This window comes from Balaenoptera ricei, chromosome 7 (assembly GCF_028023285.1).
Source record: "Balaenoptera ricei isolate mBalRic1 chromosome 7, mBalRic1.hap2, whole genome shotgun sequence".
Lineage (NCBI taxonomy): Eukaryota > Metazoa > Chordata > Mammalia > Artiodactyla > Balaenopteridae > Balaenoptera > Balaenoptera ricei.
In genome coordinates, this window is record NC_082645.1 from 78,177,905 (window position 1) to 78,204,917 (window position 27,013).

General features: G+C 39.5%; 1 protein-coding gene across 3 annotated transcripts in view; it reads left to right on the top strand.

The window, feature by feature from the left end:
- Positions 1-27,013, top strand: part of MYO1B (myosin IB) — a 184,936-nt gene that overhangs the window by 78,529 nt on the left and 79,394 nt on the right. For all 3 annotated transcript variants that reach the window (XM_059928387.1, XM_059928389.1, XM_059928390.1), the window contains exons 4-5: positions 10,007-10,101; positions 26,357-26,461. In XM_059928387.1, coding sequence (XP_059784370.1) covers positions 10,007-10,101; positions 26,357-26,461 — 200 coding nt within the window. The remainder of the gene's footprint in view (positions 1-10,006; positions 10,102-26,356; positions 26,462-27,013) is intronic.

The following is a 27,013-nucleotide window of genomic DNA, read 5'->3' on the forward strand; positions in this document are numbered from 1 at the left end:
TTGTATTCCTCTGCCTGACACTCTCCTTGGCACATAGAATGTTTATTGAATTAATGAGTACTAAATTCTCTTAAAATTATTTCCAAGATGTTTCTTCCCTTACAATATCTTGATATGAATTTAGCTAATTTCAGGAAGTCTCATTATTATTATCATTTTGCCAATTCACTTTCCTTTCTCCACAATAATATATGCAAACTCAGGCATTCCATTGTATATACCCTGTGGTCTATGTGTGTGTGTATGTATGTACATGTATCTGTTTATAATCAGGCATCTTATTAATATTTGTTGATTTCATTGAATTTTGCATCCACTTTATGAAATGGTGGTAGATCTCGTTCTTCAGATGTGAATATATTTATGACCTTGATTCCATAACATGCAAACTTAGACCCATCTGGCCTTTCAGTCGTTTATTCAGCTCCTGCTCCGTTGCGGGCGCTGTGCAAGGGGCATCTTCTGCACAGCTCTGTAAGGCTGGATGCATAAACCAAAGCTTGAAGAAGTTGTTAGCTTTCCCTACTGCCCACTCCCTCTCCTCTGTGCTTTTTTTTTTTTTTTTTAAATAAACCACAGCAATGTGTACTTGGAGTTCCCATTCAGATGCTATCTCCACTCATTGCCTTCCATGATAACCGAAGCCAGATTTCTCTGCACTTCTTCAGTATGTGGTGCCACGCAGGGTGCCCAGTGCAGCACTGTCTATTGCAGACGAATGTCCCTGTGTCTCTCTCTTTCTCTTACTGGAGGGAAACTGGGACTCCACCTCATGTCCTTGTATCCTGTGTACCTGGCAGGCACTGGCGGGGGCTATCAAAGTTAGATGATGCAGAGTGCTTGACATTTGAACATTGTAAACATGAAAGGTTGATTTTATTGAACAGTCGTAACTGTTTGGTTTGTGGATGTGAAGTGCCTTAGATCAGAATGTGTGTTTCAGTGTTACACAAAGACACACAGAATGGCATACAAGGTGGCACATTTTTACGCTTCAAATCAGTAGGCAACACCTATCTGAAAAATCAGTTAGCATTTTGAGAACTTGAAATCATTCTGTTTACTTTAATGAATAAAACATTAAGTCCTAAGGACAATTAGGACAATCGTTGGAATAACTTCTCTTGGGATAGATTTCTCCCCCACCCCCAGGATTGAGTTGCCTGTAATAAAGTCATAAAAACTATGAAATTGGTTGAAATAAGCTATTTTGCTGAAAAGCTAAGAAACAGTTGTGTTGGGAATTTGTTCAATTGTATTTACCTTGCTCAGGAAAGGCTATTCTTGTAGACAGTAACTGTGTAGTTACTTTTATGAGAGTTGGGTAATAAAAGATGATTGTTAGTATTCCTTTGTTAAAAGAGATGCTAAAAATACTTATAAGGGCTTTCTGAATTTGAATTAAGAGCCCAGTTGTCTGTTTGTTCTTTTCCCCAGATCAGGTGTGTTTTGTTAATTTCTGGACAGGGGAAATAACATAATTTCCTCCTTACTCTCTGCATTCTCCCAGCCTCTGTCCTTGCATATGCCTTGGGATTAAGATTTTACAGTTTTCCATGACACGCCTTTGTCAGTAAAAGTCATTTTTTCCCAATTTGAATGTTTTTAGGAGATCACTCATGTGTTTCTTACCTTCTCCCACACCTCTTTTTGGGGGGACTTAGTGTCTTTCCTGTTCGACTTTAAGCTTGTGGAGGACAGATTCTCTTCGTCTTCATTCCCAGAACCCTCACAGTGAATGAACACAATGCCTCTCAGCTCATGGGTGCCTGGGAACCTCACCCTTGTGAATGTTCTCGCTAGCCTCCGCATACTCTTCCATTTTAGTTATTAGGGGACTGATTCAAGACAGTAGAAGCCACCCACACTTCATTAATTTGTGAGATAAGGCCCTGCAGCAACAAAGACTGATAAGCTGGAATCTGTGCTTTTAACTGCCTGCCAAGCCCCAAGCAGGATGCTGGCCCTGTGGAGGGCTTTCCCCTGTGGCCTCTCATGCTCAGGGCACCATTTGCAGAAGGAAGTGCTCAGCGGCAAAGGGATTACCGCTAAATTCCAAAGAGCGGCTTCCAGGCCCTGAAGGCAGATGTTTCCTCCTCACTGCCTTCATATCTTAAGTCCAGTCCTTTTCCTTCCTGACATAATTCAGTCTTTTTTAAACCTCTTATCTACTTCCTAATGCATGTCTTCAATACCTGGCTTTTGCAATCCACCTTTGAAAAGGAGTCATCCCTTGGCCCAGTCCACCTTCACATCCGTCTCCAGGAGAAGGAAGGTGTTTGAGGGACACTTAGCCAGCTGGTCTTGGCCGGGGTAGAGCTGAGGGACTCCATTATGATTTTGATAATGGTCGGGCCCATGGGATCAGGAGAATGTGAGTGTGCCCCAAAGCTTCTTCATCACAAGAGGATTGTAAATAGAATTTCTGAAATCTTGAAAGAAGACTACCCCTTAAGTGCTCTTTGCTGTTTGTTTTGGATAATACTGCATAACTAGCAAGTGAATCAGTGAGATAAAGAGCTTTGTTTGTAAATTCTAATACTGAAGGAGAAGAATTTCTTGTCTGATTACACAGGGATTTCTGTTATTCCTTAAAACGTTATAACACATGTGAACCATTTTATACACACAAAACATTCAAATGCTGTGGGTTTTGTCCCTTTAGTGGTTATATTTGACTGTCCAGAAAGTATTTTTGAGTGACCCATTAAAAAATAATGAGAGACCCTACTGTACATTGATGTTGACTCAGGCAGTCTATGAAATTTCGCAAAAATACTGTGGAGTCTGTTTTTTGGAAGCCAGTGTAATTCTAGAGGAAGAAGAAACTTTTTGTGCCTGTTTGTCATGTCTTATTTTAAAACCTGACTTTTGAGCTTTATTTGATGCCTTAACTGTTCTCACTTCAGAACAGATGTCATCTTAAAATGATTCATCCCTGATGAGATTTCTGTTTTGTACCTAATAGAAACAAGCCTTTTCCAATTATGTAGCCAAAAAAAAGCAATGTAACTAATTATGTTTAGGATATAAGAATGCATATGAACTTAGAAAAGTAAGTATTGATAAAATATTCCTAGAAAAATGATTGTAGATAATTTTTAGAGATAATTAAGTCTCACCTTTACTCTGCCATATGCCATGCCATGGCATAGCATCCTTCTTTTCATTGAGATGACAACTAGGGACCTCTTTGAGTTTAGATGTATAAAGAGAAAAGAAAGTGCAATGCACTTCTTTTTTTTTTGACCAGTTGTTTTGTCATGGTATGTATTTTTCCATCTTATGTCCTTTTGGCCTATCTATGTCTTCATATTTTAAGTATGACTCCTATAGGAAGCATGTAATTGGGTTTTGCCTTTATATCCATTTTAACATATTCTGCCTTTTAATTGGGGTATTTTGTCCATTAACATTTAGTGTGATTATTGATATGGTTGAATTTAGGTTTACCATTCAATAATTTACTTTCTATTTCTCCCCTCTGTTTTTGTTCTTTTTTTCTTGCCTTCTTTTGGATAATTTGAAATATTTTTAGAATTCCATTTTATTTATTTTGTTATTTTGTACCTCTTTATATTTTATTTTGTGGTTGTTCATGGTGTAATATACATCCTTGAGTTTTCAAGATCCATACAGAATTAATACTGTACCACTTTATGTAAAATACAGAAACCTCGCAACCATTTAGGTCCATTTACCATCCATCTCCCCTAAATCTGTTCTTTATGTTTGTTTTCATAATCTTTCTTTTTAACTTCATGGTGTACATATGCCCATTGCTATCTATCTTTTTTTTTAATATTTAAAATTTTTTTTATTTTTGGCTGCGTTGGGTCTTTGTTGCTGTGCATGGGCTTTCTCTAGTTGCAGCGAGTGGGGACTACTCTTTGTTGTGGTGTGTGGGTTTCTCATTGCGGCGGCTTCTCTTGTTGCGGAGCATGGGCTCTAGGCACGCGGGCTCAGTAGTTGTGGCTCACAGGCTCTAGAGTGCAGGCTCAGTAGTTGTGGTGCACGGGCTTAGTTGCTCCGCGGCATGTGGGATCTTCCCGGACCAGGGCTTGAACACCTTGTCCCCTGCATTGGCAGGCGGATTCTCAACAACTGCGCCACCAGGGAAGTCCCTATTGCTGTCTGTCTTGAAGAGGGGCTTACTTTTGTTGTCTGTCTTCTCTTGCTCTGAGGCTTGGATTGTTAGGAATGCTTACCAGTGTTGTGGCTGTGTAAGAATAACTGTATTGTTGTAAATATGTTAATTTACCATGCTTGCACTGGCACACCTCAGAGGCATTGTGGGTTCAGTTCCAGGCCACCTCAATAAAGTGAATATCTCAATAAGGCAAGTCACACGAATTATCTGGTATCCCAGTGCATGTAAAAGTTATGTTTACACTGTATGGTAGTCTATCAATAAAGTGTGCAACAGCATTATGTCTTTAAAAAAACAGTGTACATACATTAAATAAAAAATACGAAACAACAGGACAGTTATAATAGTAACATCAAAGATCATGGATCACAGGTCACTGTAACAAATGTAATAATACTGGAAAAGTTTGAAATAATTGTGAGACTTGCCAAAATATGACCAACCAAGAGACATAAAAGTGAGCAAATGCTGTTGGAAAAATGGTGCCAATAGACTTGCTTGATGCAGGGTTGCCACAAACCTTCAATTTGTAAAGAACACAGTATCTGGGAAGTGCAATAAAATGAAGCATATTAAAATGAGGTATGCCTCTACTGGCATAGGACAAGAATGTAATAAAGCTTTCCAGGATAAAAAAAGTTATAGTTACTTGTAACAAAGAAGTATAAAAACTTATTTTCCCTGAAGTTTTCCCTTAAGATATGATAGGATGAATGTTTCACGGAAGGGCATAACACTAATTTAACAGGGTGATATTTTTCAAGCGAGTGAATGTTTCTGACTTGAGAATATGAGACAATTATAGATGTACAGATACCTGCAATAGTATTTTACAAGGAAGGCCAGCATGGTGCCTCTCCTTTAAAAACAAACAAGCAAATAAACAAACAGACCTCAAGGTTACTGTGCAAAACACACCACACACAATTCCCTTTCTCCTTTTCCTTCTCTTCCACGTCCTTGCTGTGGACTACCTTAGCCCTTAATCGGGTTTAGTATGAAATTAGGAATTGGTGGCACACTTAGAGGTTAGGAATTTTTTTTAAAAACACTTACTTTTTGTTGCTTAATTTTAAAAGCACACAGTTTTTAGGGCTGAACCAGAGCTAGAAAGGAGAGAAATAGTTGATATTTGTAGGTCTCAATGTAGATGAGAATTTTGAGACAGACCTATTTTTTTTTTTCTTTAAATTTTAATTTATTTGTTTATTTATTTATGGCTGTGTTGGGTCTTCATTTCTGTGCGAGAGCTTTCTCCAGGTGCAGCAAGTGGGGGCCACTCTTCATCGCGGTGCGCGGGCCTCTCACTATCGCGGCCTCTCTTGTTGCAGAGCACAGGCTCCAGACGCGCAGGCTCAGTAATTGTGGCTCACGGGCCTAGTTGCTCCGCGGCATGTGGGATCTTCCCAGACCAGGGCTCGAACCCGTGTTCCCTGCACTGGCAGGCAGATTCTCAACCACTGCGCCACCAGGGAAGCCCGAGACAGACCTATTTTAAGGGGGTTAAATTCAGAAGCAGAATTTCCCTAGTGTGATTTGAAAGTATTCCAGGATTCAGGATTGAATGAAGGGGAATACCATTTTGAGAGAGCTCTTAAAGAAAAAGACAGAAACTGAAAGGTAGAAACAGTTACCTAAGTTCAGGAGAGTTTCCTGAGACAAAATTTGTTCTGTTAAGCACTTTGGCTAATGGAGATGACAAACCAAAAGTCCTCAAACGGATCTGACCATTTTGGAGAGTGATTCCTCAAGCGCCTCATTAGAGGATAGCCAGAGGGACTGAAAAGTAGGGGGCTGCTTGGGAGAACATAAGCATAAGCTTTAGGTAGTGGTGGGTGATGTGTTGGGTGTCACATCATCTTTTCTGCTTCGTACAGTAGGTGAAAGAAACCTAGAAAGGAAATGGCAGGGCGGAGAGCTTGGAATTTGGGGAAAAGAAGCCCTGCCATTACCCTTGATGCCCACGAAAGCAGGGCCACGGTGGAGATTAACATTCTGAACAGAAATAAGGTGGAGAAGGAACATAAACACTGACTAGATAATTTTGAACATGCAACCCAATCTTCTGCTCTGACAGAACCTAACAGATGAGCCCCAAACCAAGCTTCCAAAACCTAAAAGCTATAGATACAGCTATTTGCAGACGTGCAGCGAACATGCTTGGTGTTGGGGAAAGTTTGGCTCTCAACGAACAGCCGTTTAGCTGATCTGGAAATGAAGGGGGGACTTACACTCATACGTCAGGCTGTCGCTATTCTTAGAGCTCAACTAGAGGACAAAGTGGATGAAACCCCGCTCTTGATGTGGTGGGATGAAAACCATGTTTGCCCGTTGTTATCGTCATCATAGTTCAATAAACCATTCATTTTTGTGTGTGGTAAATCACAATGATGACACGCTCACAAAATAATGCGAAGCATATGGGTCACAACTGTTTTTAAGTAGAAACTTCTCTAAAGATTTATTTAAGTTCCTTAATTACAGAGTGGTTGGGAAGACTGGCATGTGGTTTCAGTTTAGTTATAAATGTTGGCCGTGGTGATGGGCACGTGCTAACGTTGCCAGAGAGAAAGAGAGCAAGATTGGGAGGGGAGCTGGTGTCCTTCAGGACCTGCCTGCCCCTTTGTCATTTTTAAGTGAAGTCAAGATCTTTCGTGTTTATACGAAATAAGTATGATGACATTTATGCTCTGCTTGAGATGCGTGTGCTAGTGGTCCAGGCCAATTTTCCCGGTGCGTAAATACTTTAATTGGTAAATTTTCATGGCAGTTTGAAATCAGGGACTCTCCAGAGTCCTGACAGAATAACTTATCCCTTTTAGCCTTTATCTTAAATTAAAATATACTCCTCGTTAGATGAATCAAGCCCGGTTTGGGGAACAGCAGTTAAGTATTCTGTCTAGATAGACAAGAGGAAAGTAAGTGTTCAAGCTAGGTGTTTTTTTGACTTGAAATAAACCCATGCCAGGGTCATTTGGTGATCTTCTGAACCCTCGTGTGTGTGTGTACACATATATATGTGCACGCACAATCATATGTGGTTATTCACGTTAGAAGTCATTTTGCATCCTTTGGGATCTAGTAATAGTGTAGTATATAAAGCTAACTTGCAGTCTTAGGAGCATGGGAAAAGGCCTGTGTTAACCCACGAAGAGGTCGGCAAATGTGTGTGGTTGGAAAAGTTCATTTGTATATTTGCCATAACATGCTTTCCTCTGTCTCTTGCCAATGATGAAAATGACAGCGGCATCACTGAGCTATTGTCTGGAGGTGGAAGGAGTGGGAGGGAGGAAGCCTAATAAGGAATCCAAGTAAAGCTCTCCTTCCCCTTGTGAAGGTCGTAGAAGACATGGCTTTCCTGTTCACCACCCTTTATGGAGTGCAGTCCAGTAGGAACTTTGTCAGTACTTGAGAGGATCCACTCATTCATGCATTCGTATTTTGGTATAGACGATGTCTTATGTTCATAGCTCTGTGGGATGCACAAAGATTAATTACACAGAAAGGCTGTGCCCCCAGGAGCTTACACTCTGGTAAGGGATCAGAAGATGTCTGCATAACTAATTATGATACAGAAGGACATTGGACGTTTATTCAGGACTTGATCACTTTTAAAGTGCTTTCATACAGGTATACTTAATCCTCTAAGTGGAAGTACGTGGCTACATTTTTAATTTTGTACCTGAAGAAAACTCAGCCAGGGTGAGTGACTTGCTCGGGGTCCTGTAGGTGTTAAGTTGGGGGTCTGGGGCCCAGGGAAGCCTGTCCATCCAGGATGCATCTGCCTCTGGGATTCACTGTTTTGTCCACTGTCCCAGCATGCAGTGGTGCAGAGGGGGATGTTTGCTTCCTCCTCGGGGATTCAGAGAACACTAGAGAAGGATGAGGCCACTGAGCGACCTTGGGAGGTGAGCAAGACACTCAAGGTTACTTAGGGGATGGCTGAAGGGATCTGAGGGTGAGGAAGACATGCTGGATGGAAAGAGATCAGTGTACATTGTTCACATAAGCAAGCTAAAGCAACATGTTACTCGAAAAAGTCCCTTTCTTTCCTTTTCTTTATATGTTCATTCAACAAATCAGTATTTTTATGTGCAAGGCATTGGTTGGAGTCATTGATGTGACGGTTACAAATAAGGCTTGTGGTGACTCTCTTTGGGGGCCTCACATTGGTCCAGCCAGAGGATAAGGTCACAGATAATCGTAAGAGGATGTGAGGAGAGGGGAAGAATGTGATACACAGGATTTCTGGGTTCAGGTTATGACTGTCCTGGTCTTGCACATGTCATGTCACCTCTCAGTCTCATTGGATCCTTTTTCTTTAAGGATGCAAGTAGCATTCACTTCACAGAGCTACTGTAAGGATGAAATCTGATTATGAATAGGAGAACACTTCATCCAGCTCCTGGCACATTGAAGGTGCTCAGTACATTGTCATTATTAATGGCGCCACACATTTCCTGAAGAGAAGCCAAAGTCTGGTTGGCTGAATTGACCCTCTTCCTGTATCCCAGCCCTTCCCCAGGCTCCTTGCCTCCAGATTGGTCTCTCTTACATGCCGTCCTGTGGCCCTGTGATCTCTGTCCAGAACACGGAGGTGGTGTGTCCCAGTGGTCAAGAGCACACTGCCAGTGTGACCTTCTGTCTTCACTTTTTGCCACAATTTCATCATCTGAAAATGGGATTAATAATAATTTATTTGTAGTAGTTTCCTTGTGAGATTTAAAATGATTAAATATGAAGGTCCTGGGGGACCATGCTGGTACAGGGTGAATGCTGCTATTTTTAGCTCTAATTACTCTCTGAGATCCTGTCCCTCCCTTGCTTACATTCCCGCTGGGTGGCTCCCGATCACCTCTGTTCTCCTGATTTGGAGTCTGCCCATCTCTCTAGCGCATCACTCCTCAGGCTTTGCCTTTCAGCAGCTCGCAACTGCTTATACCCTTTACCCCACCTCCTAGGATATACGGCCTTTGTTTTTGCCTAAAAGCCCTTTGTCTTGCTAATGAATTCTTTAGGGCTGTTTTTCTACCTCTTAAGATACTCCTACTCCAAACCCCTACCCCCTTGAGGGCCCTGTCTGGTTCTGCAATGTTTTGCGCATATCTTTTTCCTTGCACTTAACCTATTTTCTATTTTGTATCTCTCTCCCCTGCATTCCTGGCGTGTTCTTCACATAAGGTAGACTCAATAAGTACTGGTTAATAAATGAATTAGAAGAGGAGCTTTCCTATTTTAAGTACAGTATCATATTGTCAAAATTATTTTTCAGTTAGAGGGAGCAAAATTTACCTTGTTAGTAAATTTTGAGGAGGGGAAGGTCAGCATGAGGACTTTCTCGATAGGGGGCCCTTTGTCATCTGGACAAGAACCATGGCAAACCTATAGTACCACCTGCCTCTGGTGGACCTTACAGTTTCAACCATCTTGTTTGTGAAGGCAGTAGTTCTATGTTTAGCTTAGTGATGGTAATATCAGCTATTTGGTATATGATAACATTTTTCTAATGTTTGAAAAAATTTTTTTCTCATTGTTTCAAAACTCCAGTGTATTGTCCTGGAAATAGCAACATTATCCAGTTGTGGACATGTGGACATGTACTCTATATCTTTAGAGTACAATACATCAGTACCGTTTCAGTTAAGAGAGAATGCATAGGAGAAAGTAACACGGGCCACAGAGAATGGATAGCTTTATTTATTTACTTTAAGAATGTGAAGGAAATAAAATGTGATATCTCAGCTTTCTATCTAAAGCGTATCAGTGACCCTTTAAAGAGCCTGTAGTTAGTTATATCTGATAAACACATAATAATGAGCTGAATTTTAAGGACTTTTTTCCCATTACCCCCTGCAGCTTTGCCCTGTCAGATGAAGCATACAGATCCCTAAGAGATCAAGATAAAGACCAGTGCATTCTGATTACTGGGGAAAGCGGAGCAGGAAAAACAGGTAAGGCCACCGGACAACCTTACTTTCTCCTATAGAAGCGTAAACGCTGTACCGAATGACCACTGCAGAGCGGGTGGGTGGAGCCTCATTAGCATGAAGCTCACCGGGCTCATGCTGGGAAGGCTAGTGATTAGGATCCTGGAATGTTCTCTGGGAAGGACTTGCCTCATCTCTTACATGAAGGAGCAGGCACCTATCAAAAGGGTTCCAACCAATGTGGGAGTCTCTTTCTGGATTCTAGACCTTTCTGTTGCAGTTCCTGTGTACTTCAAGGTCTTTTACCTTCCCTCCAAGACACCAAGGTCTAGTGCAAGGTCTCACCACTTCCCTAAGGAATGCCAGACTGTTTGGGTTTGGAGATCCCACAACCACAGACTATCTAAAAGCTAAAAAGTGAGGGAGGGCACCAGGAAAATGCTGGATTTCGCTGTAGAAAAAGTCTTCCTCTGAAGCCTGAAGAATTGAGATTTTTTTTTTTTTTTTAAAGATTTATTGATTGATTGATTCATTACTATGTTGGGTCTTCGTTTCTGTGCTAGGGCTTCCTGTAGTTGCGGCAAGCGGGGGCTACTCTTCATCGCGGTGCGCGGGCCTCTCACTATTGTGGCCTCTTTTGTTGCGGAGCACAGGCTCCAGACGCGCAAGCTCAGTAGTTGTGGCTCACGGGCCTAGTTGCTCCGTGGCATGTGGGATCTTCCCAGACCAGGGCGCGAACCCGTGTCCCCTGCATTAGCAGGCAGATTCTCAACCGCTGCGCCACCAGGGAAGCCCAAGAATTGAGATTTTTGTACACATTTTTAGACAGGCTGGCAACCTCCCCATAAAACAACCCCTCAAATGGGGAGGGAGTATGCTTTTTTTTCCTTGTGCTTTTAATAAAAGCAATGTGTGTGATTGTCTTGAGTGAGAAAGTGATTTTACACATGGTGCCCAGCTACCTGGAAAACGTTCAAAAGAGCTGTGATCTCTGAGTCCAGACTTGGACAGGTTAGAACTGCTGTTGTCAGTAGGTTTCTTTGATGGAACTGATGAGTCCATGAAAGAGGAGGATGGTATTTTCATAACTGGTTCATCTGTAAGATGTTCTTGTTTTATAGATAAGACTTTGATCATTGGTAATTTCTGCTAGTTTGCCAAAGTGGGATTTAAATGCTTCAACTTTACTTGGCTATTTAATTATCAGATTAATAACTTTGATATCCTGATGCTCAAGAGAAGAAAATCCCCCATGGATATTTCAGTCAACTGACTGAATCCATTTTGTTCCTTAGCCCTTAGTTAGATTTGTGCCTTTAAAGTCTCCCTATCTGCCCTGAAATGGCTTTTCTTTCTATACCTATTTCTTCCTCCACTTTCTTAAGGAGTACCTCTTCCCTACCCCTCAAAGTAGCTGGAGAAAGAATGGTTAGATAAGATGTGTCCAGCTCCCTTCCCGGAGCCTTTGGAGACATAGTGCACTGTTTCTTTGCAGGGTTGTGCAGGTTCTAGGCTCTGGATGGGCAGAAATGGAGGGGAAAAGAGTGGCATGTAAGAATGTAAGGTAACAGAGAGCACAGCCTCATATAATTGGAAGGGATCTTAGTTATAGACCATCTAGTGTAGGGTCCTCCCCAGGGACAGCCAAACTCCTTTTGTAGTGATGCAGGGCTCACTGCTTTGTAAGGCGGCCTATGGACTTTGTCACACAGGTTTGGTAACAAAAGTTCTTCCTTACCTAGAGATGAATTCTGCCTCTATGTATTCGTCTTAACTCTGCAGTCTTGGACCTTACCAAATTAGTCTACTTTCTCTCCTACAGGACAATCACTTAATTCTTTGAAGTCATCCATCATATCTTCCTAGGGCTAAAAATCCCTTTTCTTTAAAAATTTCTCATGTGATACACATTCATTTATTCATTCATCTAGGAAATAATTCCTGAGTACCTACTAGGTGAAAGGTACTGTAGTAGGTACTAGTGATACATTGGTGAGCCAGACACCATTCCTGTCCTTGTCAAGTTTATAGTGTAGTACAGGAGATAAACAATAGCTCTACGCTATATATGTACATACATCTAAATGTATACATGTATACATACAATTTATATACAAAACATTAAGTGTAGTGAAGTGAAGTGTACACTTGTAAGGGTGCTTATACGAACATGTAACAGGAGGATTAAATCTCGTTCCCAAATTCCTCACTGTCATGGTCATATTATTCCAGAATCTTCCCAGTTTGTCAACATGCTTTATAAAATTGCATCCCAAGAAGTAAACAGAATACTTCAAATTTGCTCCTGGTTATTGTGAAACTATCGCCCTCTTAATGTGGGTACTAGACTTCTATTAATGTGGTACATGTACTGACTCATATTGGTCTTTTCATCGAGCAAGATGTTATAGGTTTCTTGTATATTAACTTCTGTTTGGTCAGATTCTCAGTTGGGTATTGTTCAACAAAATTATTTTAAGCCTACATGTAGAATCTTTTGTTTATGATTCTGTCCCCTCCCATAGAACCACTGCCATGCCATTGGGAAATAATAATATTAGCTAACTTACATGAGCACTTACCACGTGTTGGGCATTGTGGTTAGCATATTGCACGTATGAGATAAGTATTCTTCTTATCCCCATTTTTATGATGGGGAAATTGAGCCACAGAAAGGTTAAACAACTTGCTTAAACTTACACAGTGAGTAAGTGGCAGAGCTGGGATCTTGAACGCAGGTAGATATATAGCTCTAGAGACCCCACTTGTCTTAGCTCAGGCTGCTGTAACAAAATACCAGAGACTGAGTGATTTAAACAACAGACATTTATTTCTCATAGTTCTGGAAGCTGGGAAGTCCAGTCAGGGTGCCTGGTGAGGACCTTCTCTCTGTGTCCTCACATGGGAGGAGAGAGTTTAAAAGTGAGCGTGAGCAAGCTCTGGTCTTCTTCCTCTTATAAGGACATTAATCCCATCACCGAGGTCCTACCCTCATGTCCTCATCTAAACCTAATTACCTCCTGAAGGCTCCATCTTGGAGGTTAAGGTTTCAACATATGAATTTCAGGGGGACACAAACATTTAATCCACAGCACCATTTTCATCCACTATGCTAAGCTGTATCTTCATACTTTGAACATGATTCTTTTTGAGTGCCATTAAACACATTGCCCTTGTTGGTAATTTTTTTTTTAAACTAGCCTCCAGTGTCTCTTTAAGGCAGGGATTATGTTTTCTTCATCTCTGTGTCCCTATAGCCTGACTTAATGCCTGGGACCCATTAGGCAATCACTACATATTTGAATGATTGAATAAATGCCATCCCCCAACCCGAGCCTCCTCCTGTGTCTTAATTTAAGAAATTGACAAAAATACTGAGTCAGACCAGGACAAAGACTGATCCTGACAACTGAAAATTGAAACATAGTTAATTCATTAAAAGTTAATTTGGGGGAATTCCCTGGCAGTCCAGTGGTCACGACTCTGAGCTCTCACTGCCGAGGGTCCGGGTTCGATCCCTGGTCGGGGAAATAACATCCCATAAGCCTCATGGCACGGCCAAAAAGAAAAAAAAAAGTTGTTGTGTTGATTAGTTCTGGATCATCTTTCCTTATCTTTCTATATTCTCTTTAGGGGGGTCACAACTAGTCTCAGATTGTTTTTGCCTCCTAAACTATACACTCCACTCAGTACCTCTTACTTTGTCTCCCAGCTTACACATCCAGTACCTGCTTGACAAGTCTGTGTGGGTCTCTCAGAGGCATCTCAAACTAAGCATGCCCTAAACCGAACTTTTGATTTTACCCTCCTACCCAAACTTCCTGGTCTCAATAAATGGGACCACCCATCAGCCTAGTTTCTCAAGCTAGAGATGTAACAGTCATCCTTGATATTTTCCTTTTCTGTATCTTCCACATGAATCCCATTTTCTAATCTTGTCAACCCTACCTCTAAAATATATCTCATGCCAAGTTCTTTCTTCCTTTTCTTTGTATCCATATGGCGACTCTAGTTAGACCAAGCCACCAACCATTACTTCCTTTGAGGACTGTTTGTAGCAATATCTAACAGGTCTCTTCTTTTCCCCCATGCTTGCCTACAGTTTTTTTTCACAGACACCAGAATGATCTGTAAAACTGAAAACTGGATCAAATGCTTGGCCTGTTAAAAAAATTTTGTTTCGAGTAACCTTTTTGTGTGTGTGTGTGTGTGTGTGGTGAGAACTTTTAAGATCTACTCTCTTAGCAACTTTTTTATTTAGCTTCACCGCACGGCATGCAAGATCTTAGTTCCCTGACCAGGGATTGAACCCGTGCTCCCTGCAGTGGAAGCGCAGAGTCCTAACCACTGGACCGCCAGGGAATTCCTCTGAGCAACTTTTAAGTATACAATACAGTGTTAACTGTAGTTGCCATGATGTACATTAGATCCCTAGAACTTCATCTTATAACTGGAAGTTTGTACCTTCTGACCACCTTTCACCCATCTCCATTTCCCCCTTCTCCTTCCCAAACCAACAATCTACTCTTCTCTTTGTTTCTATGAATTTGTCTTTTTTTTTTTTTTTTTTTAGATTCCATATGTAAGTGAGATCATACAGTATTTGTCTTTCTCTGACTTATTTCAGTTAGTATAATGCCTTCATGGTTCATCCGTGTTGTCACAAATGGCAGGATTTCCTTCTTTTTTTTTTTTTTTTGGCTGAACAATATTCAGTTGTGTATGTATATATATACACACACACACACACACACACACACACCACATTTTTCTCTATTCATTCGTCCATAGACAGACACTTACTTGTTTCCATTTCTTGACTATTGTAAATAATGCTGCAATGAACATGGGAGTGCAGATATCGCTTCAACATAGTAATTTTTTTTACTTTGAATATATACCCAGGAGTGGTATTGCTGGATCATATGGTAGTTCTATTTTTAATTTTTTGAGGAACTTCCATACTGTTTTCCATAGTGGCTGCACCAATTTACATTCCCACCAAGAGTGCATAAGAATTCCCTTTTCTCCACATCCTCTCCAACACTTACTTCTTGTGTTTTTTTGATATTAGCCATTCTGACAAGCATGAGGTGGTATCTCATTATGGTTTTGATTTGCGTTTCTCTGATGATTAATGATGTTGAGCATCTTTTCATGTGCCTGTTGACCATCTGTATGTCTTCTTTGGAAAAATGTCTATTCAGGTCTTCTGCCCATTTTTTTTTTTTTAACATCTTTATTGGAGTATAATTGCTTTACAATGATGTGTTAGTTCATGCTTTATAACAAAGTGAATCAGTTTTACATATACGTATGTTCCCATATCTCTTCCCTCTTGCATCTCCCTCCCTCCCACCCTCCCTATCCCACCCCTCTAGGTGGTCACAAAGCACCGAGCTGATCTCCCTGTGCTATGCCTTCTGCCCGTTTTTTAATCGGATTGTTTGGGTTTTTTTTGGTTGAGCTGTATGAGCTATTTATGTATTTTGGATATTAACCCCTTATTGGTCATATTATTTGCAGATATTTTCTCCCATTCAGTAGGTTGCCTTTCCATTTGTTAATCATTTCTTTTGCTGTGCAGAAGCTTTTTAGTCTGATGTAATCCCACTTGTTTATTTTTGCTTTTGTTGTTTGTGCTTTGGGTGTCATATCCAAAAAATCATTGCCAAGACCAGTGTCTAAGTGTTTTCCCCTATGTTTTCTTTTAGAAGTTTCACGGTTTCAGGTCTTACATTTAAGTCTTTAATCCATTTTGAGTTAATTTTTGTGGGTGGTAGTTAATTTTTGTCAGTTCCATTCTCTTACATGTGTATATCCAGTTTTCCCAACACCATTTATTAAAAAGACTGCCTTTTTTCCATTGAATATTCTTGGTTCCTTTGTCAAGTATTAGTTGACTGCTTATGCATGGGTTTATTTCTGGTCTCTTGATTCTGTTTCATTCATCTACGTGTCTGTTTTTATGCCAGTATCATACTATTTTGATTACTGTAGCTTTGTAGTATAACTTGAAATCAGGGAGTATGATGCCTCTAGCTTTGTTCTTCTTTCTCAATACTGCTTTGGCTATTTGGAGTCTTTTGTGCTTCCATATGAGTTTTAGGATTGTTTGTTCTATTTCTGTGAAAAATGCCATTGGAATTTTGATAGGGATTGTATTGAATCTATAGATAGCTTTGGATAGTATGGACGTTTTAACAATATTAATTTTTTCTGTTCACGAATGTGAAATAGCTTTCCATTAGCTTGTGTCACTTAAATTTCTTTCACCAATGTCTTGTCATTTTCAGTATACAGATCTTTCACCTCTTGGTTAAATTTCTTCCTAAGTATTTTATTGTTTTTGTTGCTATTGGAAATGGGATAGTTTTCTTTATTGCTTTTTAAAATTGTTTATTGTTAGTATAAAGAAATGCTGCTGATTTCTGTGTGTTGATTTTGTATCCTACACTTTACTAAATTAGTTTATTAGTTCTTACAGTCTTTTTGGTGGAGTCTTTTGGATCTTCTGTACATAAGATCCTGTCATCTGTAAACAGAGACGACTTTACTTCTTCCTTTCTGTTTCTGACGCCTTTTATTTCTTTTTTCTTGCCTAATTGCTCTGCCTGGGACTTTCAGTACTATGTTGAATAGGAGTGGGGAGGGTTGTCTTGTTCTTGATCTTAGAGGAAAAGCTTTCAACCTTTCACCATTGAGTATGATGTTAGTTGTGTGCTTGTCCTGTATGGCCTTTATTATGTTGATGTATATTCCTTCTTTATCTAATTTGTTGAGAGTTTTTATCATGAGAGGATGTTGAATTTTGTCACATGCTTTTTCTGGATCTGTTGAGATGATCATATGATTTTATTCTTTTATTCTATTAAAATGTGATGTGTGTGTTAAATGTGAGGTATCACATTTATTGATTTGCATGTGTTGGACCGTCCTTGCATCCCAAGGATGAATTCCACTTGATCATGGTATATGGTCCTTTTAATGTGCTGTTGAATTCAGTTTGCTAGTATTTTGTTGTGAATTTTGGCCCTTATATTCATTAAGGATATTGACCTATAGTTTTCTTTTCTTGTAGTATCCTTATCTGGCTTTGGTATAAGGGTAATGCTGGGTTTGGAAGTGTTCCCTCTTCTTTGTATTGCAAGAGTTTGAGATAGTTCTGGTCCTGGGCTTTTCTTTATGGGAGGCTTTTGATTACTGATTCAGTCTTCTTAGTAGTAATCGGTCTGTTCAGATTTTCTATTTCTTCATGATTCTAGGAACTTATCCATTTCTTCTAGGTTGTCTAATTTGTTGGCATATAATTGTTCATAGTAGTCTCTTATGTTCCTTTATTTCTGTGGTATCTGTTGAATGTCTCCTTTTTCACTTATAATTTTATTTATTTGAGCCCTTTTTCTTTTTTTCTTGGTTAGTTTGCAATTTGATTTATTTTTTCAAAGAACCAACTTTTAATTTTGTTAATCTTTTCTACTGCTTTCTTATTCTCTGTTTCATTTATTTCTGCTCTAATCTTCACTATTTCCTCAAAAAAACTGTATCTTCTGCTAAGGTTGGGCTTAGTTCTTGTTTTTCTAGTTTTTTGAGGTATAATGTTAGGGTTTTTTTTTTAAGATGTTTCTTTTATTCTTGATGTATGCATTTACAGCTATAAAATTTCCTCTTGGAACACTCTTGCTGCATCTCATCAGTTTTGGTATATTGTTTTTCCATATTTGTTTGCCTCAAGATTCTTTTTACATAAAAATATTTAATAGTTTCCATTGCACCAAAATATAAGCCAAACCCCGTGTGCCTGTTACACAAGATTCTGCTTGATCTAGCCTCGACCTTGTTCTTCACCTTCCCCTCATGCTTTCCCCCCTTCTAATGGCAGCTCATGTTACTTTTCACTAAAAGGCTTGCTCTTTATTGTATGTAGCCAGTGTCATTATATAGAGTTTCCCACCCCTTTTTAGATCATTCATTTGAACTCTGGGTATAGGCTCTTACCACTGTTTACTCAGAAATTTGTGAAATCTTTGGTTGTTTAGAACTCTTTCTTTCCAGTAAGAACTTTAAGAGGACACTGGTATCTTGGGGGAAAGTTTCTGCTCCTTCCGTGTCACTAACCAGTTCTTTTCTTGTGAAACAGAATTTAATTCTTAGAAGCAATACAGCTTCTTGTTTGCTTCCAGGTTAACCAGTGCAAATGGTGGCAAGGCAAGTTAAAAACTGTGTCCCTTGACAGAAGTCATTTGTATTGGTGATGTATCTCATGCCACCTACCCCTACCTCAATCCCTTTGACTGTTTCTACAAGCCTATTCATTTCACATATGTTTCCTTTTTTAAAGCATAAGGGAGGAAGAGATGAAAATATTCCTAAGCCTATTAACTTTTTTAGATTTTTACTCATTCTTCATCATGTCTAAAGACTTCTTTGAGTATCTGATTGTTTCAATTTGTTCCTGAGTGAGTCATCAGAAGTGGGTTGTGGTCTGTGGTTTGATTGGTATTGGCCAGTTCTTCATCTCCTCTGGAACATGTGTTCCAAGAAGACAGCACATGCACTCATGAGCCATGTTAGTATATGACCTCCTCCTTCTCAGAGAGTTGTAAACCATACTGCTTCCTCCTGGAGCAAAATTCCATCTCCTGGTAGGCTCGTGTACCTTCTTTACTGAGAAACTGAATGGAGATTGCTGTTACTATTTCACAGGGAGGGCATTCGTTCTTTTCTGAGAAAAACAAAAACACCTTATTCCTCTGGTGGAAATCTAGTGGCACATGGAGTTCATTCTTCTTTTCTATATTTTTCTCTTCTCTTTTCTCTTCTATTTTTCTAGTCAATAACTTGTCCTCTTTGTTTCAGCGTCCCATTCACCACTTGAAATCCTATCGTTTTCCCTGGATTTAGTCCTTTCTAGGACCCCTTTGCCCTCTGTCCTAAGCTGAAGAATGGACAGCTGCTTCACAGGGTCATCACCTCCTCCTCTGGTAGAAAGCTCTGTTTACAGGTGCTGCTTCAGCAAGAGGCTGGAGAGGGTACCACAGACACCCTGGAGCAGTACGTCTCAAACCTTCCACTGGGAAACACCAGGTTCCCTTCTCTTGCAGTCTGCTGCTGACCAATACCAGAAAAATAAAATAAAAGAAGACATAGAAAATTCAGGCCCCAATTTCTGGTTTTAGTTTCCACAGACAAAATAAACTACCAAATTGCTACAAAAACTTCTCAACGCCTACTCTCATGTGTAGATAGACCAGTAGCAGTCCCTGGGCCAACCAGCTTTTGAGTAGTGCTGGTCCTCAGACCGTACTTTGAGTAGCACTGTCCAGAAGTCACTCGAAGCATTTGTCTTGTTTTTGAGCTACTGTGCTTTTTGGATCTGGTGATGTTTCATGTGTCCATTATCACAAAAATCCTGGTGCTGGGCAGTGGACACTACTCCTGAGAGCTGCTGTTTTTAAATATCTACTCAGCTACACTCTTTGGTAGCTGCTCAGCCCTTTCTTTTCATTTATAGATCCCAATAGCATCTCCTACCTCCATTTCCATAGAGACATTTAGTGTTTTACTTACGTATTCCCATCTTTTTCTACTTTTCTTTCTTTTTGAAAGCAGGGGGTACAGAAATTGTTTCAAATTGTATTAAGGTTTTAATTGTCATCAAACTATAGTTTTGAGTAAAGCATAGACTTTGTGTTGTTTAATGTCTCTGTTTCATGGAGATTACTTACAGGAAAACGAAATGATGGAAAATAATACAGGGATTGCAGTACAGTGGGTGAGGAATTTCAGGAAGGGGTTTAATCTCAGTTCTGTGGGGAAGAGGAATGCCAGGCCATTTTTGAAATGTCACATTATCTTAGTCACCAAAATTTTTTTGAATACATGTAGCTATTAACATTTTTATGTTAGTGAATGAATGAAAGAAGAGAACTAACATTTATTGAGGGCCTGGAATGTGCTATGTACTTAACGTATAGTATCTCTTTTCAGTGAGAGTTTTTGCTTAATAGCATATACAGAACCACCATGTAGTATCAGAGGGCTCATTTTATAAGAAGTAATTAAGTTAACGAGGTTGTAAACCCCCCTTGGCAGATGATGATGTTATTGGTCTTAAACACTGGAGACACTCTTACACTGTAGGGTTGTATAATGTGGGCACTCAGGGAGAGGCGTGAACATTTTGAATCCTTTGGGGTCTTATTTAATTCATTACTGCTGTGCTAAATAAAAAATTCATCATGCCTCATAAAAGTGCCCAACTATTTCTAGGCAGTGAACTCACAATTCACTATCATGAGTACAAATAGTTTGTGGAAAATCATTCAAGCACTAATGGGGGCAGGGAGGCAGAACATGAGGGAACCATCATAACTGCATTTTTCCAAGGACATCAGAGTAAACTGTGGGCCTGAGAAGATGATCCTGATATAAGAAAGCATTATAAATTATTTGATTTCTAATTTTACAGTTACATCAGTTTCTAGGAACTCTGCAGCCATCTGCTAGAAGAGTTATGAAGCCTGCCTTGCTTGTTAAGACCCTTGGTTCTGAACCCCAAATGACCTTGTACTGCTTTACATCTGTGATAGTTTTCTGACTCGGTCAGCGACAGAGATGTGACTGACTGACTGTAGCCTAAACATCCATGAGCGTTTTACAATGCTGAATATCTCCACATGGAAGCGGAATAGCTAAGCAAGCTCAAGGCCAAAATGTCGTGAGCTTTGTTTTGTTTCTTCCTCATGTGAGAGAGGCCTCTCTTGACTCACATGTTTTATATGAATTATCAGATTTTGTGGCCAACTTTCAGAAGCAAAGCAACTTACATATAGTTGTATTTCAATAAAAACATTGCCAGTCATGATTCCTCTTGGAGCAGAGGCTGTGTTTCTCATTGCAAGACCTATGTTTTTGGTACAATGATCGGGGCAGTTCCCAGCTGCCTGTCGGGTCAGTTTGGATGTGCTGCAGCTGGGTGATCTTGCAGCACTGCAGACTCAGGACTGCTAAAAAAGGGTGTTCTTCTATGTTTCAGAGTCCTTGTTTCATTGTATACAAACATGGCTTGCTTGATTTAGGCAGTCATACTCTTTAGGTCACTGGACCATGAGACCTTTGTAAGCATAGTCCCTAGAAAAACTTGGGTGTCTTAACCAAGGAGATAGAGAGGTATAGAAGTAGATAAATATGTCAGTATTTGTGTGTGTATAAATGTATGGCTTTCTCTATGCTGTATGACATATATGACATGGTTTATATGATATGTATGTGACCTATGATATTACTTGTATCTATGAATGCATGCATCGATATTTGTTAACTCCTGGATAAATTTATTAGCTCTGGAAAAAAAAGCTCAGAATAAGCCTTGCTTGTATTCCTACCTTTTTTTCCTGACATAGTATCTATGTGGAGCCTGCTCGATTCCATGCATAGGTTTTCATACTTGCCCATGAGATTCCCATCCTTTTGTCCTCATGGTTACAAATGTCTTTCATTGTTTTCCCTTTCTCATTCACTGATTGCTATTTCACAATGTTTTCTTACATAAAGAATATTATAGTATATGAATTTATATGAATATATGATTACATACTACATAATTATATAATAACATATAGTAGATACTATTCACAACCCAGTGCAAGGTACCAGAGTATACAGAGTTAAATTAGTTATCATTCTGCCTTAACAGGAATTTAAAATGCCCAGAATCATAAACGATCATCTACAACCCCTTTCCATTCTTTATAGAAATGAATTCTGGTCTAGATATTTTGATCTAGAAATGTTTTGTTATAGGCCATTTGTTCATTAGTGCAGGATATCTGATAACCCTAGATGTTCTACTGTTTTCTGGTGAGAAGATATTTTGACTCTGAAGACTTCATATTTTGTTTGTCCAACTCAATGCATTTTAAAATTCAACATTCAAACATATATATGTGCATAAATCTACATATGTAAAGTATCTGTGAGTTAGAGAAAATGATGAACTAAGAATGAGTTCTAAGCAATGCTGTTATGATTTGCCAATTTTAAATGCCAGTGTTCTTATATCTAGAATGGCAGTGCTTTTCAGTATTTTGAGTACATGTGAAGAATACACCTTTTTGTCCTAAATAGAATCCTTTTATATTTTTACAGCAAACATGCAAGACATTGTCACTGAGAGTAGGATTACTAGATTAATGTATTCGGTCTACTCAAAAGTATTGCCTTGGAAAATGCTTAAGATTTTATGCTGTGCTTGCCAAGGTCATGTTTAGTTGGCTCCTATGATAGTCAACATGATTCAAGAACTAGGCTTTGCAGTATGGAGGAGGATGATAATTTAATTCTTGATTCTCCTAAGAAATACAATATTTGTCATTCATAGAGGTTATTACATAGAGTTTTGATTTGGATAAGTATGTAAACATTTGAATAAAGATCCAAATTTATTTGAACTTTAGCACAGAAGAGCCAAAGGAAATGAAGCAGAAAACCTCATGAGATAACTGTTACTTCCTGTTTGCAGCATGGTGAAATATAATGAAAACAGTCCTCTAAACTACATTGGACCTTGCAACTTGTCCGTACAGGTTTACTTACTTTTTCTAAAGTAGTGACTATCTCATAAACTACTTGAGTTAAAGATCAAGTATTATGTCAGGAAAAAAATAATGAGTTGTCTCTTTTAGACAATGAGACTTTGGAGAAAATTACCCTTAATCCCAGCTTCCAAAAATGAATTATTAAAATGAGCACAGTAATAGAATTCCTGAAGATAGTTAAGAACCTGAGCATAAAATCTTTTTAACAACTTAGAAAGAAGGATCTTCGAAGTATATTTAAAAATGATATTTGAATTACTTAGATTTTAAAGTTAATAAAACTGATTCCTAATTTCAATTTAAGTTAACTCATCTTTACATCTCAGTAGATATTGTGGGTTTACATACAATTTAACAGCCATATGATGTAGGTCCAATCCAAATTCCAATAGATCTGCTCCTGGCGCCATTTTTAAATAGATTTAACCCTGAGAGAATTTGATGGCCATTTAGTTCAGGCCATTAAAAAGTCTCTGAGAGGTCACATCAATTCTAGCAGCCACCAAAGAGTTCTCGTTCTTGGTTGATCACCCCCCCTCCATCTGCTCCCACACACATACACACAAAGCAGTTTGTCCATGGTGTCCATCCTGAACCAGAACAGAACTTCCAGAGAACTGGGTGTAGCCATGTATCTGAGGTTTGAGGTTTGGCTGCAGTGAGGTTCATAATCACTGGAATAAGCAATATAGGATGGCCTGGACTTTTACTATTTCTTGCCAGTTTACCTAAAAGAAAACTTAGCTTTTCATCTAAAATATGTACATATATATTTGTGTGTGTGTGTTTGCCACTATCTGGAGCAGTTATTTTGCCTATAAATGCTTCCACTCTTCTAATAGCGTAATGGGTAGGAAGACTAGAAATTCAAGTCAAGGAAGAATATACATAATACATGTGAGAGTGTAGGTGGGGATGGGGAGCAAAGAATGCTGCTGAGAAAGCAGGATGATGAGATAGCCTGGAGGTGACTTGTTTCAGAGGCCAGACTGTAGGGTTGGAATGTGTGGGCGATGCAGGAGAGTTGGCCCACAGTTGGAGACCAGGTAGCACAAGATGTCAGGAATTGGCTGGGAGGGCAGCCTCACCTGACTTTGAAAGCCAGGGAGCCTAGAAACAAAGTATCCCAAAGTGACAGAAGAAGAGTTCCAGTGTGAACTGGTGGGTAGAGGGGAATGTAGCACCAAGAAGTGAAATGAAATGTAATAGTATATAAACTCTTTGTTCATGACTGAGGCCTGTTCAGCCCGATGGAGCAGCAGAAGTGTGTCCAAACAGTTCACCGGCCTTTAGATAGTTAAACCCTGAGAACGTTGGAAAACGTAGCTCAGGAACTTTACACAATAGAGGATGTGTTAAGGGACTATGCCCTTTGGAGGGAGGGTATTGCAAAGATGAAAAGACTGATGTTTCTCAGTTACAGTCTTTAAAAGGAGACTGCAGACATCCGCCATCACAGGCCACCAGAGAATCTACCTGGACCCATTCTCGTTACCCAGAAAGCAAACTGGAGGGAGATTTAACTCCAACCATTGAAGAAGTACCCAGCATCCCACTGCAATCCTCAGGGCTCCATGAGATCGTCTGCTTCCTCTGCACCATACTTGCTAACACTCCCTTGAGAACTTTATGGGACCTGCATAGATTCTTGGTGCTCTGTGGCTCCTGTTATTAGTTGATGCTTTGGGGTTGTATATAGGCCCTGAAGCACACGTTGGGCAATGCGCCCAAGGTCGCATTCCAACTGTTCATTTATTATTTCTTCAGTGGTGGGAAATGGGCTGGAAGTCACCTGCAGGTCTCCCTGTGAGAAAGAGCAGCGTTGAGATTTGTCCCCTTACACCCATAGGTAGGGGTACTGCCACGCACACCTGGGGAAGGCTTTCCTGCCCTCAGACAGTGGCACCAGAGCAAAGAAATTGCAAGAAAGCAAGATTTGGGGAGATTGGTTTTTCTTGCCTTGACTGCCTGGACCTGGGCCCATGTTTTATTCTACTGACATTTAATAGTTGAGTATTTCCCAGATCCTGATTATGGAACATTAGAACTAGGACAGCTGAATGAGAAACAGATTCTATGGCAAATAAGTTTGGGAGATGGTGCATTCTCCATCTTTTTCCAGAGTTCCACAATGCACATGCTCCTTTAAGAAGCCATTTAAAAAGGAAACCTATTTCACTTCATCTAACTTACTGTGGCCCTAAATTCATTTGACTTTAGACTTCATTTCCCCTGAATATCTATTATCATTCCTTGGAACTCAGTATTAAAAGGATCAGGTTCTTGGAAACAGATGCTGAGAGGAGACATGTACTAATAGGGGAAGGATAAAACCAAATTTGGCCCACCTTACCAGTCTGAGCTAAGAATTCTTCATATGCCTCTGGTGGCCTGCTACTTTTAGCAGGGAACTTGTTCTACGAGTGAAGCCTATGAAAACAACTAGAAGATGCCCTGGAAGGTCTGTATTTCTTGTATTCAAATCCTTAAGATTAGTTGCTTAGTTTTTTAATCAATTTGAAGAGTAATTAATTTAATCTGATTGTAAGCAAACCAATTTGATTTAGAAACTATTTTGGAGGAAGGGCAGTTCTTTTAAATTTAAAAAATACATTTGATAAAGACACCCAGGTTATCAAGTTAATTTTGACTTGAATCACCTATGTATAAAATAGTATTTGTATATAAATGATTGCTTTTTAAAAAAATTTATTTTTTATTGAAGTATATTTAATTTACAATGTTATGTTAGTTTCAGGTGTACAGCAAAGTGATTCACATATATATATATATATATACATACATACATACACACACACATATATATATATTTTCTTTTTCAGATTCTTTCCCATACAGGTTATTACAAAATATTGAGTATAGTTCCCAGTTCTGTACAGTAGGTCCTTGTTGTTTATTTTATATATAGTAGTGTGTATCTGTTGCTCCCAAACTCCTAATTTATCCCTCCCCTCCTTTCCCCTTTGGTAACCATAGTTTGTTTTCTATGTCTGTGAGTCTGTTTCTGTTTTGTAAATAAGTTCATTTGTGTCATTTTTTAAGATTCCACATATAAGTGATATCATATGCTATTTGTCTTTGTCTGACTTACTTCACTTAGTATGATAATCTCTAGGTCCATCCATGTTGCTGCAGATGGCATTATTTCATTATTTTATAGCTGAGTAGTATTCTGTTATTTGTATATACCACATCTTCTTTGTGCATTCATCTGTCGATGGACACTTAGGTTGCTTCCATGTCTTGGCTATTGTAAATAGTGCTGCAGTGAACATGTATCTTTTCGAATTATGGTTTTCTCCGGATATATGCCTGGAAGTGGGATTGCTGGATCACATAGTAGCTCTATTTTTAGTTTTTTAAGAAACAATTGCTTTAAGAAGATAGTCCTCCTCAGATTTTGTTGGCTATGTTTACTCAGCCAATTTTTTAGCAACCCAGTGATAACCTTTAAGCACAATTCCTGTTATATCTGAATCAATGACATGTCTGAATAGAAAGCATGAATATTTTAAAAGGTTTTCAAAACATTCTTTGCTCCCAGGAGTGAAGTCATTTGAAAACACTGTTACTGGGCCTTCTCTCCCAAATCTTTTCCCCTGAAAGTTGAAAAAAAATTTTCTGCTTAATTTATTAATATGGCTTGTTTTCATCCACAGAGGCCAGCAAGCTTGTTATGTCCTACGTAGCAGCTGTTTGTGGAAAAGGAGCAGAAGTTAATCAAGTCAAAGAACAGCTTTTACAGTCCAACCCAGTCCTGGAAGGTAGGATTTTCTGTGTACATTGGGTCGGTGTGACTCGAACAGTAAATCCAGTTTTCAGGGCACTTCCGGCACCTGGTGTGCTGGGAGGTGGGCTGGGAGGGGGAGAGTCAGGCCCAGACCTGCTGAGCAAAAGGTAGCGGCATCCTAGGAACTCCTGACTTCACGCACTTGAAGGAGGGAACGCTTTACTCGTGTAAAAGGAGCTCTCCCACTTGCAATCATTTTTCTCCCTTTTGATTTTTATTTGAATTACTTACATTTTGCTTAATAATAATCAACTGATATTTGCATTTGACTTGACAGTTGGGAGAAACTTGGTGGAAAAGAGCAATGTGAGGGCAGTGCTATTTTATCATTCAGGATAACACCCATGGCTGGTGATTTCTGTTGTCAGGGAAACCAAGGCTATGCCAGAGAAATATTTGAGGACCAGTTTTCTCAGGGTTACAAAAAGCCTAAACCTGACTTTAGAGCTCAAATTCTGTGGTTGGCCTTCTGTGTCTGTTAGTCAGCTTGGGCTGCCATAACAAAGTACCATAGATTGGATGGCTT